Below are 17360 nucleotides of genomic sequence, written 5' to 3'. Positions count from 1 at the left end.
TCTTCTTTAACTGGCCCCAAACCTCACCAAGGTTACGTCTCCACTACACACCGCTGATGGTGATGTGTAGCATACTTGGAGCTACTTGCTGCAGTGCTGCGTCCACACTGAGCTGTGGAGCTACGTGTGTCAATGAAAGACACTGGCAGCAGAGAAGCAGTGGGAAAGACTTCAGCATCTCCCCCTGCCAGCATCTTTTGTTGTGGCAGGGAAAGCTGCCTGCGTCTTTCCCTGCTGTCGGAGTCGTTTCTGGGAGTGTAGACACAGTGGCCCAGCTTACCTACACCCTTCAGGTGTATCTTTACTCGCCTAAGCATGCCTCACTGGCTACCCTACTATTTATGCCCATGTTGGGGGGCTACGCATATGTGTACACTCCACGTTATCAAAAGACGTGCAGTGTAGACGTAACTCAATTGTGTTGGCCTGTTAAAGGCTGGCACAGAGTCTCCCCTTATGGCGAAAAGCACATGCAGAAGTCTCTACCTCATCCCTTCGTGGTTGGTCTCCTTGTGGTCCTTTTCATGCAGCCACACTGCAGCATTTAAGTGGTGTAGAGAGGAGTGTGTGCAGAATTTGTAATCAGGAGCCTGCTATTGCCTTACACTGATGTTATGTGGGGGGATTCCCCATGTTTTGGTAGGCAAATAGCTCCTTTTATCACACTGAAGAAGTAGATTTCCAATTTTAAAATATAATTGCCGAAGTTAGTCTTTGCAAGTCTTAATTTTTTTTAAATGAGATTTTCTTTTTTTATGCTGAGGGTTATTGCACTGAATCATTTTGGACTTGATTCATAAAAACACTGCAAAGGAAAGGCTTTTGTCCTTTTATTAACCCCATTCCCATTCCACTTTTTTTACCTTGTATAAAAGCTAAAGGAGCGTTCTCCAAACAAAGGGACTTGGAGGGGGGGAAGGAGGGGACCACCATTTGCTTATATCTTGGTCACACTTGGAACCTGAACCTGACCCTGCAGCCTGCTTGACATCCATTTGAGATTTACAAGCTGAAGAGAACGGTTATGTAATAGGTAAAAACAGGCAGACAGTGGCCACAGAAAGAAAGTGATTTAGTACGGTGCCAGTGATAGTGCACTATTTATAACACTTATTGTATATTTCTCCAAACATTTATATGATAATATATCATGCCTGGATAGGATATACAATTTAATTCTAAATTTGGTTACAAAATATGTAGCCTAGGCAGTTGCAGACTATTTTTCTTTGCTCAGTTGCATGACATAAATTCCTGTTGATCTGCCAGCAGTGTAGTGGTTCATCTGTCAGAAATTTATTTGATTTTTAAAGGACAAAGGGTTTGTGTGTGTGTGTTTATTTTGTTTTTAATAAAGCTTCCTGGAAAATTTCACACAAAATAAAATTGTGACAAAAATGTGTAAATGTGTGGGGGGAGGTTAAAAATTGATATTTTTGGTCCTGTTTTGCTACCTGCTTTAGTTTTTAAGCCAAAACCAGCAATTCAAAAGTGAAGAATATAGATTTTCACCAAAAGCCTTGTGTGAATGAAGCAGCCATTAATGGGACAATTAAAAAACCCCAACTGTCTAGTAATTATTTAGTATCCATCCTGCACAATGAAAAACTTTTTGTTAAATGTTTTAGTAGATGATAGGTTGTTAGTACCTGGAAGGAGTGATGTTTTGAAAGAACACCTTTGTCGTCAGTTCAACAAGATGGTAGGTTTGTTTGTTTGTTAGGGCTGTCAAGCGATTAATCACTCTGTTAAACAATAATAGAATACCATTTATTTAAATATTTTTGGATGTTTTCTACATTTTAAAATGTATTGATTTCAATTTCAACACAGAACACAAATTGTACAGTGCTCACTTTAGATTTATTCTTTATTACAAATATTTGCACTGTAAAAAACCCCAAAAGAAATAGTATGTTTCAATTCACCTAACACAAATACTATAGTGCAATCTCTTTGTCATGAAAGTTGAACTTACAAATGTAGAATTATGTACAAAAAATAACTGCATTCAAAAATAAAACAATGTAAAACTTTAGCGCCTACAAGTCTACTCAGTCCTACTTCTTGTTCAGCTAATCACTCAGATAAACAAATTTGTTTGCATTTGCAGGAGACAATGCTGCCTGCTTCTTGTTTAAAATGTCACCTGAAAGTGAGAACTGGCATTCGCATGGCACTTTTGTTACTGGCATTGCAAGGTATTGACGTGCCAGATATGCTAAACATTTGTACACTCCTTCATGATTTGGCTAGCAATCCAGAGGACATGCTTCCATGCTGATGACACTCATTAAAAAAATAATGTGTTATTAAATTTGTGACTGAACTCCTTGGGGGAGAATTGTATGTCTCCTCCTCTGTTTTACTGGCATTCTGCCATATATTTCATGTTATAGTAGTCTTGTATGATGACTCAGCACACGATCTCTTAGTGACTATTGAAAGCAATCTAGGGGATTTTAATAGGATATTTTAAGAAAATGAATTACGTTATGTTGGAAAAAAAATCTCCTGGAATAGCTTCAATCAGAGTTGGCATCCCTACATGTAAATATGTCACGATGTCGGCTACAACAGTGCTATGTGAATGCCTGAACTCGCTTTCAGGTGACATTGTAAACAAGAAGCGGGCAGATGTAAACAAACTTGTTTGAGCGATTGGCTGAACAAGAAGTAAGACTGAATGGACTTGTTGGCTCTAAAGTTTTACATTGTTTTGTTTTTGAGTGCAGTTATGTAACAAACAAAATCTACATTTGTAAATTGCACTTTCACGATAAAGATTGCACTACAATACTTGTCTGAGGTGAATTGCAAAATACTATTTCTTTTGTTTATCATTTTTACAGTGCAAATATTTGTAATAAAAATAATTATATAAGGTGAGCACAGTATACTTTGTATTCTGTATTGTAATAGAAATCAATATATTTGAAAATGTAGAAAAACATCCAAAAATTTCATTTTTAATACATTTTAATTGGTATTCTGTTATTTAATAGTGCGATTAAAACTGCGATTAATCACAATTAGTTGTTTTAATCGTGATTCATTTTTTGACTTAATCACGTAAGTTAACTGTGATTAATCGACAGCCCTACTTATTTGTTTAAATGTCTTTTCCATAGGCCAACTGGATATTGTGTGTGTGTGTGTGTGTGTGTGCGCGTGTGTTTGTAATGTGTAGGTAATTAAAACCTCTCTTTCAAAGTAATAAACAAGAGGATACAAAATGCAGTTTTCAACTTATATTGAAAATCATTGTTGCAATGGGCAGGGTTCCAGGATTGGTGTTTGGTTGTTTTCTCAGAGTTAGATGGTTGCCATCTGGCATTGATAGTGAGATGGCATTGTCATCAGTTTCTAGAGGCAGGAAAGGAATGAATCCTCATCTGTTTCCTGTGGATAAGCAGGAGGCTGATAATCTAGTAAAATCTTGTTACCTTAAAGAAAGCAGGCTTGGAATTTGTTTACATGATATAAGCCAACTCTAACTTTCATGTTATTATGATAAGTTTCTTTGTTAGAGGGCTGTAAATGTTAAGAAACTTAGCATTTGTTGAAAAATATCTTAAGAAAAATACCTTCCCCCCCGTGTTTATTCAGTCATTTTCTATAGTATTATCTTAATCAACTTTGTTTTTAAAAGGAAATAAGACAACGATGTTGCCCCTGGAAGGGAATAAAGAATTATTTGTTTTAGATGGGACTGCCGGGCATTTTGTATTTTTTTTAAGAAGTTTTTATACTAAGAGAAATGCCATCATTAAACCACAGTATTTGTTTGTTTAAAAGGAAGGCTGCAAAAATCCCAGATAGCACCTGCTAAACACTTAGTTAAAACTCATCTGGTCCAGAAGTGAAGTAATATCATAGATAACTAGTTTAGTTTAATAGCTGGCTTGTGTTTTGTTTGTCGTTTCTTTGTTACTCATAAATCTTTCAGTTTTTACCATAACCATGTATCATTTTTTCCTGTTTCCAGTTTTTCACAAGTTGCTTTGTCTATGATCACCTAAAAGTACTGGTTCTGTTTAACTAAGGAAGTTTTGCTGGCTGAGATTTTTGCAAAAAGGAAGAAATGGTGGGCAACCTCTTGAACTTTAGAAACAAAATACACTGTTGGGAACTGGCTCTTGTGAAACTTTCTCATTTTCCTTGATCCCAGCTGACTTAGTATAATACTATTTGTTTGTTTTGAACATTTAATAATCCATTTGCTGGTTTGAGGTTACCAATGATAGTTATTGAAGAGATCATGGCTGCATTTTTTTTTAGAGAAGACATCATTTTTATTATGGTTTTTGTCCATTTCCTTCCTTCCTTGTAATTTTTTAAATATTATTTTGTTGACGGCACCAATGTCTATATCAATAATAACCCTTAAAAAATTTCTGTTTTCAGAACCAACTTTAAGGGGAAAAAATAGAGGAAAAGCACAGGGAATTTTTATTAAATACTAGGCATGTGGGTTGACTGCATTAATTTTAAATAATTTCTGTAATATTTCCTCCTTTCATTGACTCTTCAGATGCTCACATAATATGCAAATCATTTTACAATGGATACAAAAGAAACATTAAATATATTAAAATCTGCATTTTAATAAAGTTGTCAATGTATAATATATATCCTGCAACTAAGAGAGGATGATAAAAAAGCAATAAAAGGGTAATATGGGCACAGAAGTATTTAATAACTTTTCATATTTTACAGTTTGATAAAAATAAATGTGGGATAAAAGCTGTTGGAGCTGAAAAGTATCTCGTTCCAAGTTTAGTACATTGCATATTTGTTTCAGCCATTTGCATGTTTATACACACTTAGTGTATTCTTTGAACTCCAGGGGAATAAGCATATGTGCACTTTTTTTTTCTCATTCCAGATGGTGTGGATATTGAGGATGACCCCACTTGCTCATGGCCAGCTTCATCGCCTTCCAGCAAAGACCAGACTTCACCAAGCCATGGAGAAGGTTGTGATTTTGGTGAGGAAGAGGGTGGCCCAGGATTGCCTTATCCATGCCAGTTCTGTGACAAGTCGTTCAGTCGGCTCAGCTACTTAAAGCATCACGAGCAAAGTCACAGCGACAAGCTCCCTTTCAAATGCACATATTGCAGTCGCCTCTTTAAACACAAGCGGAGCAGAGATCGCCATATAAAACTTCACACGGGAGACAAGAAGTATCACTGCAGTGAATGTGATGCAGCATTTTCAAGGAGTGATCACCTTAAAATTCACTTAAAGACTCATACATCCAACAAGCCATATAAATGTGCCATTTGTAGACGTGGATTCCTTTCGTCTAGTTCACTGCATGGTCACATGCAGGTTCATGAGAGAAACAAGGATGGTTCTCAGTCTGCCTCCAGGATGGAGGAGTGGAAAATGAAAGACACTCAGAAATGCAGTCAGTGTGAAGAAGGCTTTGATTTCCCTGAAGATCTTCAGAAACACATAGCAGAATGCCACCCTGAGTGTTCCCCTAATGAAGACAGGGCTGCTCTTCAATGTGTTTATTGCCATGAACTCTTTGTAGAGGAAAGTTCTCTTGTAAATCACATGGAGCAGGCTCATAATGGTGAAAAGAAGAATTCATGCAGCATTTGCTCAGAGAACTTCCATACCGTGGAAGAACTGTACAGCCACATGGATAGTCACCAGCAACCCGAATCATGCAATCATAGCAACAGCCCTTCTTTGGTAACTGTTGGCTACACCTCAGTATCCAGCACCACTCCAGATTCAAACCTCTCAGTGGACAGTTCAACAATGGTAGAAACAGCTCCGCCAATAACAAAGGGTCGTGGAAGAAAGCGGGCAGCCCAACAAGTACCAGATATCACTGGTCCTTCAAATAAGCAAGCAAAAGTTACCTATAGCTGCATTTATTGCAACAAACAGTTATTTTCAAGCCTTGCAGTTCTGCAGATACACCTGAAAACTATGCATTTAGATAAACCTGAACAAGCGCATATCTGTCAGTATTGTTTGGAGGTGTTACCTTCACTTTATAATCTGAATGAACATCTTAAGCAAGTCCATGAAGCTCCAGACCCAGCACTGATTGTTTCTACCATGCCTGCCATGGTCTACCAGTGCAACTTCTGCTCTGAAGTATTTAATGACCTCAACACTCTTCAGGAACATATCCGATGTTCTCATGGGTTTGCAAACCCTGCTGCTAAAGACAGTAATGCATTCTTTTGTCCCCATTGCTACATGGGATTTCTTACTGATTCTTCTTTGGAAGAGCATATTAGACAAGTCCATTGTGATCTTAGCAGTTCCCGTTTTGGTTCCCCTGTACTTGGAACCCCAAAAGATCCAGTAGTAGAAGTATATTCCTGTTCCTACTGTACTAATTCTCCAATATTTAACAGTGTCCTTAAATTGAACAAGCATATCAAGGAGAACCATAAGAACATTCCTTTGGCATTGAATTACATCCACAATGGAAAGAAATCTAGAGCCTTGAGCCCCTTATCTCCTGTAACTATAGAGCAAACTTCTTTAAAGATGATGCAAGCTGTAGGTGGCGCTCCTCCACGTCCTGCAGGTGAATATGTCTGTAATCAATGTGGTGCTAAGTATACATCTCTCGATGGTTTTCAGACTCACTTAAAAACCCACCTTGACACTGTCCTGCCAAAACTGACCTGCCCTCAGTGCAACAAGGAGTTTCCAAACCAAGAGTCACTGCTGAAGCATGTTACAATTCATTTCATGATAACCTCTACATACTATATCTGTGAAAGCTGTGACAAGCAGTTCACTTCAGTGGATGACTTGCAAAAACACCTGCTTGACATGCATACATTTGTATTCTTCCGCTGCACCTTGTGTCAAGAGGTTTTTGACTCCAAAGTCTCCATTCAACTACACCTGGCTGTGAAGCACAGCAATGAAAAGAAGGTATACAGGTGCACATCTTGTAACTGGGACTTCCGTAATGAAACTGACCTACAGCTTCATGTTAAACACAATCACCTGGAGAACCAGGGGAAAGTGCACAAGTGCATTTTCTGTGGCGAGTCGTTCGGTACAGAGGTGGAGCTTCAGTGCCACATTACTACACATAGCAAAAAATACAACTGCAAATTCTGCAGCAAAGCTTTTCATGCTATTATATTGCTAGAGAAACACTTGAGGGAAAAACATTGTGTTTTTGAAACTAAAACTCCAAACTGTGGCACAAATGGCGCATCGGAGCAAGTTCAGAAAGAAGAAGTGGAGCTTCAGACCTTGTTGACAAATAGCCAGGAGTCACATAATAGCCATGATGGCAGTGAAGAAGACGTTGATACATCTGAGCCCATGTATGGTTGTGACATTTGTGGAGCAGCATATACAATGGAAACACTCCTGCAGAATCATCAGCTTCGAGACCACAACATCCGACCTGGAGAAAGTGCTATAGTTAAGAAGAAGGCAGAGCTGATTAAAGGGAATTACAAGTGTAATGTGTGTTCTCGAACATTCTTCTCTGAAAATGGGCTCCGTGAACATATGCAGACACACTTGGGACCAGTGAAACATTATATGTGCCCAATTTGTGGTGAGCGGTTTCCATCTCTTCTGACTCTTACTGAACATAAAGTCACGCATAGTAAGAGCCTGGACACTGGAAACTGCAGAATTTGCAAAATGCCTCTACAGAGTGAGGAGGATTTTTTAGAGCATTGCCAAATGCACCCTGATTTGAGAAATTCCTTAACAGGATTCCGCTGTGTGGTATGCATGCAAACAGTGACCTCTACCTTGGAACTGAAAATCCATGGGACATTTCACATGCAAAAAACAGGAAATGGCTCTGCAGTGCAGTCCACAGGGCGTGCACAGCATCTTCAGAAACTGTACAAATGTGCTTCTTGCCTGAAGGAATTCCGCTCAAAACAGGATTTAGTGAAACTTGACATCAATGGTCTGCCATATGGTCTGTGCGCTGTCTGTGTTAATCTCAGTAAAAGTGGTAGTCCAAGTGTCAACATCCCTTCAAGCAGTAACAGACAAGGCTTGGGTCAAAATGAGAACTTGAGTTCCATTGAGAACAAAAACAAGGCAGGGGGACTGAAGACTCGCTGTTCTAGTTGCAATGTTAAATTTGAATCCGAAAGTGAACTCCAGAATCATATCCAGTCAATCCACAGAGAGCTTGTTCCAGACAGCAACAGTACACAGCTGAAAACACCACAAGTATCTCCAATGCCCAGAATCAGCCCTTCTCAATCTGATGAGGTAAACCTTTTTCTTTTGCTGTTTCTGCTTTTCACCTTTTTGATAAAACTCCCCCATTTTACACTGCAGTTTTCTCAAGCCTTATTGTTACTTGCCAGGAACTGCTTAGATTGAACCGTGGTATAGTTCCTCCCATAGCCGTTAGCTAGCAATTACTTGCTTTTTGATATGCCTTGTGTTTTGGCTTGATTGGTGCAGAATAGGACTAATTCCAGTCTCCCTAGGATATTGTCTTCTGTATTACTGAGAGACCAGTCTTCATGCCAGCACAACTGAGATCTGGAATCTTAACTTAGCTTTGTTGCAAGTCGGAATCCCTTGGTATGACTTGTGCTTATGGCAAAGAGTATTAATGTCACAGAAATAAAATACATCAAGCCAATATGCTGGCAAAAAAGATGAACGTTCAAAAAAAATTTGTGAACAACAAATTGGGGGGTTATTTTTGTAAATTATGTTTCAGACGTTAATTTTCCCTGTCTTTACCGTACTTTGAATAAAATGAAACTCAGCAATTTATCTCCTACCTAGGGTAAATGGTGAAATGGGCTTTCTATGGCAGTTCCATTTTTAATTTTCTTTTTATTAACAATATTTTAGATAGCACAATGTTACCAATGCACCAGGTACCTGAGGATTTAAACTTTATCTATACAGAACAACTTAAAAAGTAAAATTACACATAAATGATCGTCCCAGATTTTTGAAAGATTTCCTCTGCTCTCACCTGTTTATGTTAGCCTAAGAAATAATGTGGGGGTGGTATTAAGGATGGAAGGAAATGTCACAACTGAACCATGTGGGAGGTGAAGGGAGAGTCTTTTTTGCCTTAATATGGTCAGTGAATAAAATGTGCTAATTAGCATTTTGGAGATGAGTTCTTGCATATAGGAAACCTAATAGCTCAAGACACACTCACTCTCTCTTTGTCTCGCTCTCTGTGTTCCAAAAATAGCTTGTACTCAAAGTCTTGCTAAGCTTTGCTCTGGGATGCACATTGATTTAGCATGGGTGGGGAGAATGGGCCCAAATGATTGTTCTCCCACCACCCCATATTTGTGATGCCATCTGCTAGGATAAACAAATACCTTAGAATAGCATGTAATCGGAACACTGAATAATATGGCTCTGTTCACAGAGGAATGCAAAAGAAAAAAAATAACATCTTTCACTGGCTGCAGTACAAGGTTTTGGCAAGAGTACGGAGATGATACTATGGTATGTTGACTAGGAATCATAGGCTGACTTGCCTTATTTCTTTTAAAAGTCATCTTAGTTTCATTTCACTCTTCTCCAATATTACTTGCGATTTCCTGAGGCTTATAAAGGTTCCTAGCTCCTCAGGCACATTGAAAACCTATCCTGGTTTCCCCACGCACACTCCAAACCATGTACATTAAGACATATTCCCAGGTGGTTGGTTATTTCCGTGGCACCCTCAAAAGCTATTATACTTTTTAACGAATTGGTTCTACAATTATTGCACTTCATAAGCTTGGAGAATTTCATAATCAGAGTTCCTGTACCCTGTAACCTGATTGGCCTCTCTGCTTTCCATTGATAAAACCAACCACTTTAACAGTTTGGGGAAGTCAAAAATCCACATAGTTTCAAAGAATTCCCACTCTCAATAGATGTACTGCCTCTGGATTTTCATATGAAATGTTTTTTTCAGACTGATAATTCTTAAATAACACATCTTTAGGTCATTCTTCAGCCCTTCCATTCATCATTCATATGCCCTAAAATTGCCAATCAGCTCCCCATCCACTGTTTGTAAACTATGTTTTCAATTATTGCAGTTGTAGCCTCTAGGTAAGTGACCTTTGGGCCCTCAGATTTTTTGCTCATGGCAGACATGATAACCTTGAGAAGGTTATTAAATCAAGTCCCTTATTGAGTGTCAATACTTTTAGAGATCATCCACAAGCTTCACAAAGCTAAAGGCTGATAAAAAGAATGTCTTGTTTTTTTAAAATTTTAAATTTAAATTCTTGTCAAACTGCAGCGACTCAGATTCTGTAGCAGTGAAAGTGATCATAAACAAAAGCAAAACTCACTTTAATAGACAGAGAGAAATTCAAAGTCCAAAAAATAGTAAATTGTATTTCTAAAACTGTTAGTAATTGAAAGTGTTGTTGTTATAATAGATAAGGACATTTGTTGTTTTGAATATGATTTGTAAGGTGACAGTGTCCCATAGAAAATGTATCTACTTAACATGCTAATTTTTAAAAAAATTGTGACAAAAAAGTTTCATAGTAATAAATAGAGCAGAGATTCCATTTGTTTTATTGGGTGTTACGTGGTTTGAAATGTTGAACTGGATGATAGGAGCTTTCTAACTATTAAAGCAAGCGAAATATAAAGAGTTGTGCTCCCATGGATAGTTCTGCAAACCCTTTGTTATTCAAGTTGACATACATGCTAAGGAAACTAAAACAATGTTTTTCTACAGAGAAGAGGAAGATGAGACTAAAACTTGCATCACCTGGTTTCTTAGATGATTGTTTCTACATTTGAACTAAAAAGGTGCAACTGTTCAGCTTCTCTTTCTTCTTTGTTCATCTTATATAGAGAACAAACCTAAATAGATAGTTCGCTAATATCCTTTCATTATAGCCATATAATTTCTGGTTTTTTAGTTACTAAAAGTTACTGTAACTGTTTATAAATATCTAAAAGTGGAGAGGCCCTAGTATTGTTTCTGTATTTAATGAGCTATAGGGGTTTCAGAAGTTCCTGATTGACTGCTAATGCATACTGCATTAGCTCGTTAAGCTAATTGATAGAATAATAATCTGGGTGGTAATTAATGTTTAGAAGTTGAAGAAGAAGTGCGGTCTGATTAGTGGTCTGGGACCAGAACTCAGTCATAGTTTTGACACTGATTTCTTTGTTAACTTGGGCAAATCACTTAAACCTCTCTCTATCAATTTCCTCATCAGTAAAACAGGGCTAAAACATATTTATCTCAAAAGGGTGTTGGGAAGTTTAATTAGTATAAACGTTTGTAAGTAATTGGAAGATGAAAAGCATGTATAAGTACTAGGTATTATTACTTCTGTTGCCCCTCCTTAAAATGTTGTCATACTTATGTTAATGAAGCACATAATGGGAAAACTCCTGATTCAGCAGAAAGCTTTGTAGCTTTGCCTTTACCTTTTGAGACTTAAGCCATGTCTGTACAACAGACTTTGGTCAATGTAAGTTATGTCGGCGTACAGCTCCTGAAGTTTGTATATTTCTCAAGCATGTGCATAATTGGCTGCTTGCATCGGTGCTGCGCACACCCACCAGGAGTGCTTGTGTTGATGCAGATTACAGTGCACCACAGTTAGGTATCCCAATGTGCCAGGTGCTCCCATCAGGCACCATGCCTTTTGGGGGATTTTTGCAATGCCTTTTGGGTAGAAATCAGTTGTGCAGGGATCTCTGGGAGCTAGGAATCAAGTTCTCAGCTTGCAACTTTCTCCATTCCATAATGCAATCCATAGCTCATATTTTCATGCCTTTATTTTAAAATCTGTGCAGCACTTATCAGTGTCCACCTCTTCTGACAGAAGCATAGAGCCCAAAGATATGTGCACTATTTTTCTGAATGCTGCAAATGTAGGATGGACGATTCTCCTGTATTTGCAGACCCATAGGAAGTACCACAACAACGGGGAAATGACAGTTTCTTGGAGGACAGATTGCTGAGGGACACAGTGAAAAACAATTCAAGATTATTAGTGGCATTCTTGGAGCAGCTGCAAAAGGTGGAGCACTGCTTCTAGGCCCAAGAAACGAGCACTGATTTGTGGGATTGCATTGTAATGAAGGTTTGGCACAATGAGCAGTGGCTGCAGAACTTTTGGATACAAGTGGCCACACTCCTGAGTCTGTGAGATGAGCTCACCCCAGCCCGCCAGCACAGGCACACCAGAATGAGTGGTGCATTGACAGTGGAAAAATGAGTAGTGATCTCACTGTGGAAACTTGCAACAATGGATTGCTACTGGTCAGTGGAAAATCATTCTGGAGTTGGAAAATCCACAGTGGGGGCTGTTGCCACGCAAGTGTGCAGGGCCCTAAATCGTCGTCTGCTATGCAGGACTGTGACCATTGGCATTTTGCAGGACATAGTGGATGGATTTGGAGCAATGGGTTTCCTGAACTCTGGTGGGGAGATAGATGGTACACATATCCCTATTCTGGCACCAGCCAACCTTGCCACAGAGTATGTCAACAGAAAGGGTGACTTTTCTATGGTTATGCAAGTGTTGGTGGATCACCAGGGATTCTTCATTGGTATCGATGTGCACTGGTTAGGGAAGGTGCATGGCATGTGTATCTTTAAGAACACAGGACTGTTCAGAAAGTTGCAAGCAGGGACATTCTTTCCCAACTGGAGGATTAATATTGAAATGCCAATAGTGATCCTGGGAAACCCAACCTACCCCTATCTCTGCTGGCTCATGAAGCTGTACGCTGGCCACCTCAACAGCACCAAGAAAAGATTCAACGACCAGCTCAGCAGATGCAGAATGGTTGTTGAATGTGCTTTTTGCAGATTGAAGGGACACTGGTAGTGTTTACTCACTAGATTGGATCTCAGTGAGAAAAATATACCAATGGTTATAGCTGCCTGCTGTATCCTGCATAATCTCTGTGAGGCAAAGGAAGAAAAGCTGGTGCCAGGGTAGAGGGTGAGCGGCTGTCTGTTGACTTTGAACAGCCAGACACAAGGGCTCATTCCAAGAGCCCAAAGCAGAACTATGCAGCTGAGGGAGGCTTTGAAAGAGCGCTGTAATGGTCAGCCCTTGTAGTGTTCTATGCCTCCCCATTTTCTGGGCTTGGAGCTTTGGTGCTATTAGGAACAGTATAGTCCTTGCTGTACATCTACAAGTACGGTGTGCTTTGAATACCGCTATGCATGCTGCAATATGTGTTGTGAACTAATAAAGATAGTTTTATTCTCCAAAAATAGAAATCTGTCATTGTTGAGTGGCAAAAACACTGGAGAAAAACAATGTGCAAAAAACAACAACAACAAAAAATAACACCAGGGACTGCAATACAAACTTTTAACATAAATTAGTGGACTAGAACTTTAAAATTGGAAAGGCAGCAAACATTTCTGTCCACTTCAGTGCACAGATGTAGTCTGTTGTGGAACATATACACGATGATTTGCTCAGATGAAAGCGAAGCTGTGGTTTTCCTTGCTGTCCTCCAGCATGGAGTGGTAGGGGTAGGCTGTGTGGAGCTACTACCATGGAATTCTCCCAGGACTGCAGAGGATGGAGAATCTGAGAAGAACCATAATCTCCTGGTGCATCTCCCTCTTCTTTTCCTGTTGGGACTCCTGGGCCTTTCCTCTCTCTGCTCTTTCCTACTCTGTGCCATCTGCCCTGTTGGCCCTCCAGGCCCTTTGTTCGCGGTCTGATGCAGCATGGGCTAGCAGGATCTTGCTGAACATGTTGTTCTCCTCAGGGTCTGACATCCTGCGGGTGTTGTGGGGTACCCCTCAAGGCCACAATGACAGCAGCTGCTGATAAAAAGAGACAGATGTATTAGTGGATTTACAGTCACAATAGAAAGGGAAAGTTAAGTTTCAAAACTCCCTTCTCTTACTTCCATAAAATCTTTTATTAAGACATGCTTATTCACATTACAGCTTTGGGGTGCCTCTGCATAGCACTGCACTTCACCCTCTGCTATGGTGAGTATGGCCTGCCAGGGGTAAGGCAGTGGGGGAAGGAATTTTGGTTTCATGAAATAATACAATTTTGTTCTTTATTCCAGGGATATGAGCATAGCACAGTGGCACTCAGTATTGACACTATTTGCCACAGGCAGTGGTGGCTTTAGCTGATATCTCACTCCAGAGGGTAACAAAGGCACAGAGAGCACCCCCAAGCTGCCCAGACCCATATGCCACTAACTTGTTTACTGGTGCCAGCCAAACTCATTGCAGTGTGGCGAGAGAAAGTATCCTACCGCAGAGGAAGAAATAAGGCTGCCATCCGCAGAAGTCTTTGGGAGAGGATTGCAGAGTAGCTCCATTAAACTATCATTGAGATTCTCCCCCTCCCCCCATAGGATACAAGGAACATTCCTATGTACATAAACAAACTGTTTCTCATGCCTCCTTTCTCCCCCACTTAACCAAACACGGGAACGAAGAACAGAGTGGTCACAGTCGTAGAGAATGGGGCATTGTGGGACAGCTGCTGGAAGACAGTTGGAGTCAATACAGATCATGCAGTGTCTACACCAGGGGTCAGCAATCTTTCAGAAGTGGTGTGCCAATTCTTCATTTATTCTCTCTAATTTAAGGTTTCGCGTGCCGGTAATACATTTTAACGTTTTTAGAAGTTCTCTTTCTATAAGTCTATAATATATAACTAAACTATTTTTGTATGTGAAGTAAATAAGGTTTTTAAAATTTTTAAGAAACTTAATTTAAAATTAAATTAAAATGTAGAGCCCCCCAGACTGGTGGCCAGGACCCAGGCAGTGTGAGTGCCACTGAAAATCAGCTCATCTGCCGCCTTCGGCACGCGTGCCAGAGGTTGCCTACCCCTGGTCTATACTCACACTATGTTGACCTCAGTAAGCTGACTATGGCTCTCCGCCATTTGGGAAGAAGATTTTACTAATTGGGGCACTTACATCTGCAGGAGACAAATTTGAGTGTAGACACATAAACAGATAGGTCAACTCAAGGTAACTTCTTATGTCATCCTAACTTTGTAGTGTAGAGCAGGCCTCAGATCAGATCTACACTGGAAATTTTGTTACTATAATAATGTTGGGTAAGGGAGGTGGTTTACATTTCTCAACTGGCTAAAGCTGTAGCATAGGTACAGGTAAACTGGCAAAAAGTGTCCTTTTGCTCTTGGAGCATAGTTAATTGAGTGAACTGCCAGAGCCATCCTTTGGGTAGGGCAAATCAGAGCGACCGCCCTGGGCCCTGCGCTTTGGGGGCCCCCACGCAAAATCGGGACTGTCCCAACATTTAGCCCTTTGTCCTGTGTCCTGACTGATGTACGATCGAGACGCCATTTGTCCCGATATTCAGGTGAGGCGGGAGGTGGGCGGGCAAGCGGGGTGAGGAGGCAAACGGGAAGGCGAGTGACAGGCGGGAGGGGGGTGAGGAGGCAGGTGGGCGAATGGCAAGGAGGAGAGTGGACAGAGTGGGGTGGTGCTGGACAGACAGCGAGGAGACTAGTGGGGAGGCGAGTGACAGGCAGGAGGGGGGTGAGGAGGCAGGCAGGCAGGCGAACAGCAAGGAGGAGAGCAGTGGGCGGGTGAGGAGGGTGAGGAAGCAAGCAGTGGGTAGGCGTGCTGAGCGGACAGCAAGAAGACTAGCAGGGAGGCTGATTTGTCCTCCCCCCCATCCACCCCCCCCACCCCCCCCCGAGGTGGCCCTGGGAACTGCTATAAGCTGTACTGGCCAAAGTATCTTTCGCCAGTATAAACTGTGTCTGTACTAGGAGGGTTTGCCGGTATAGTTATACTGGCAACGATTTTCTAGTGTAGAATAAGCCTAAGGACTTGTTTACAGGGAAAATTTACTGGCATAATGATACCAGTATAATTATACTCCTATTGGTTTAACTCCCTCGATGCACACTCTTCTCAAATAAGTTATCCTGGCAAAAGGATATTTTTGCTGGTATGACTGCATCTACGTTAAGCATTTTGCCAGCATAGCTATGTCAGTTAAGCACAGACGCGAATCCTGCAAACAGATCAGCATGAGCATGTCTTTGTATCCATACAGAATCCCACTGACCTTCACCAGTGCAGTTCTAATTGCATGCTTGGGATCTAAGGGATGCATTCCTACCGTTGATGTTTCAGATTCTTATATACAATGTATTTGTGATGTATTTTTTGTACATTAATAGTAGTACTGCATTTTTTTTAGTGTAAGTTCTGTTCAGTAAGACGTTGTTACAATTGTAGGATAATGTCCAGAATCTGCTGGAATCAATAAAAATCCAGATTAAAATGTATTGGTAAGGCCAGAAGAGGTTAAAGGGCCACTTTCAGAAGAATGTTATAAAGGAGAGTTAGTGTTATTTTTTTTTCAAAGGCAGCTGTTTGCACAGGGTCAGAGGAAACTGTTATTGGTTTTGAAATAAACAAATAAAGGTATTACTGGTGTATAACATTTTAAAGAGCCTTAAATTTTGCTTTTGTGTCTAAGTCCTGAGGGCTGTTACAAAATTTGTGATAGAAAGTAGTGGAAAAAGATTATTCTCCTGTGAATACTTGTGAACTGTTAGTTTTATTGGACTGCAACTGTTGCTGATTATGGGTGGAGAGAGCGGTGGCTTTATTGAATGGCTGCCTCAAAGCGCCTCGTAGTTTAAAAGAAACAAAAACAAACAAAAAAAGTGATTGAAAAAATGGAACCTTTTTACTCCATATATTGGTTTCCTGCATATCTCAGATCTACCATATAGATCGTACTTTGCTGCCACATGCATTATCAACTGAATTCTGATTACAAAATCTCTATTACAGACATCAGCTGGCCTAGTCTTGAGTGAGTCTAAGGCCTGGTCTACACTAGGACTTTAAATCGAATTTAGCAGCGTTAATTCGAACTAACCGCTCAACCGTCCACACCAGGAAGCCATTAAATTCGAACTAGAGGGCTCTTTAGTTCGAATTTGGTACTCCACCCCGGCAGGTGGAGTAACGCTAAATTCGACATGGCTAGTTCGAATTAGGCTAGGTGTGGATGGAAATCGAACTTAGTAGCTCCGGGACCTATTCCACAGTGCACCACTCTGTTGACGCTCTGGACAGCAGTCCGAGCTTTGATTCTCTGACCAGCCACACAGGAAATGACCCGGGAAAATTTGAATTCCTTTTCCTTTCTGGACAGTTAGAATCTCATTTTGTGGTTGGACATCGGGGCGAGCTCAGCAGCACCGGCAGCAATGCAGAGCTCTCCAGCAGAGGAGTTCATGTAATCTCTGAATAGAAAGAGGGACCCGGCATAGACTGACTGGGAACTCTTCGATCTGATCGGTGTGGGGGGCGAGGAGTCTGTGCTTTCGGAGCTGCGCTCCAACAAACGGAATGCAAAGACCTACGAGAAGGTCTCCAAAGCC

At 40.5% G+C, this 17360-nt stretch overlaps 1 protein-coding gene across 9 annotated transcripts in view; it reads left to right on the top strand.

Annotated features, from left to right (window-relative positions):
• The window catches only part of ZNF521 (zinc finger protein 521), a 272635-nt gene that overhangs the window by 105612 nt on the left and 149663 nt on the right, over positions 1–17360 (top strand). For all 9 annotated transcript variants that reach the window (XR_005594185.1, XM_039525126.1, XM_039525125.1 and 6 more), the window contains one exon: positions 4889–8241. Coding sequence is in view for 8 of the 9 variants with exons in the window: in XM_039525122.1 (XP_039381056.1) it covers positions 4889–8241 (3353 nt within the window). In the remaining variant the exon portion in view is untranslated. The remainder of the gene's footprint in view (positions 1–4888; positions 8242–17360) is intronic.

The sequence above is a fragment of the Mauremys reevesii genome, linkage group 2, assembly GCF_016161935.1.
Source record: "Mauremys reevesii isolate NIE-2019 linkage group 2, ASM1616193v1, whole genome shotgun sequence".
Lineage (NCBI taxonomy): Eukaryota > Metazoa > Chordata > Testudines > Geoemydidae > Mauremys > Mauremys reevesii.
This window is presented reverse-complemented; position numbering and strand designations above follow the sequence as displayed.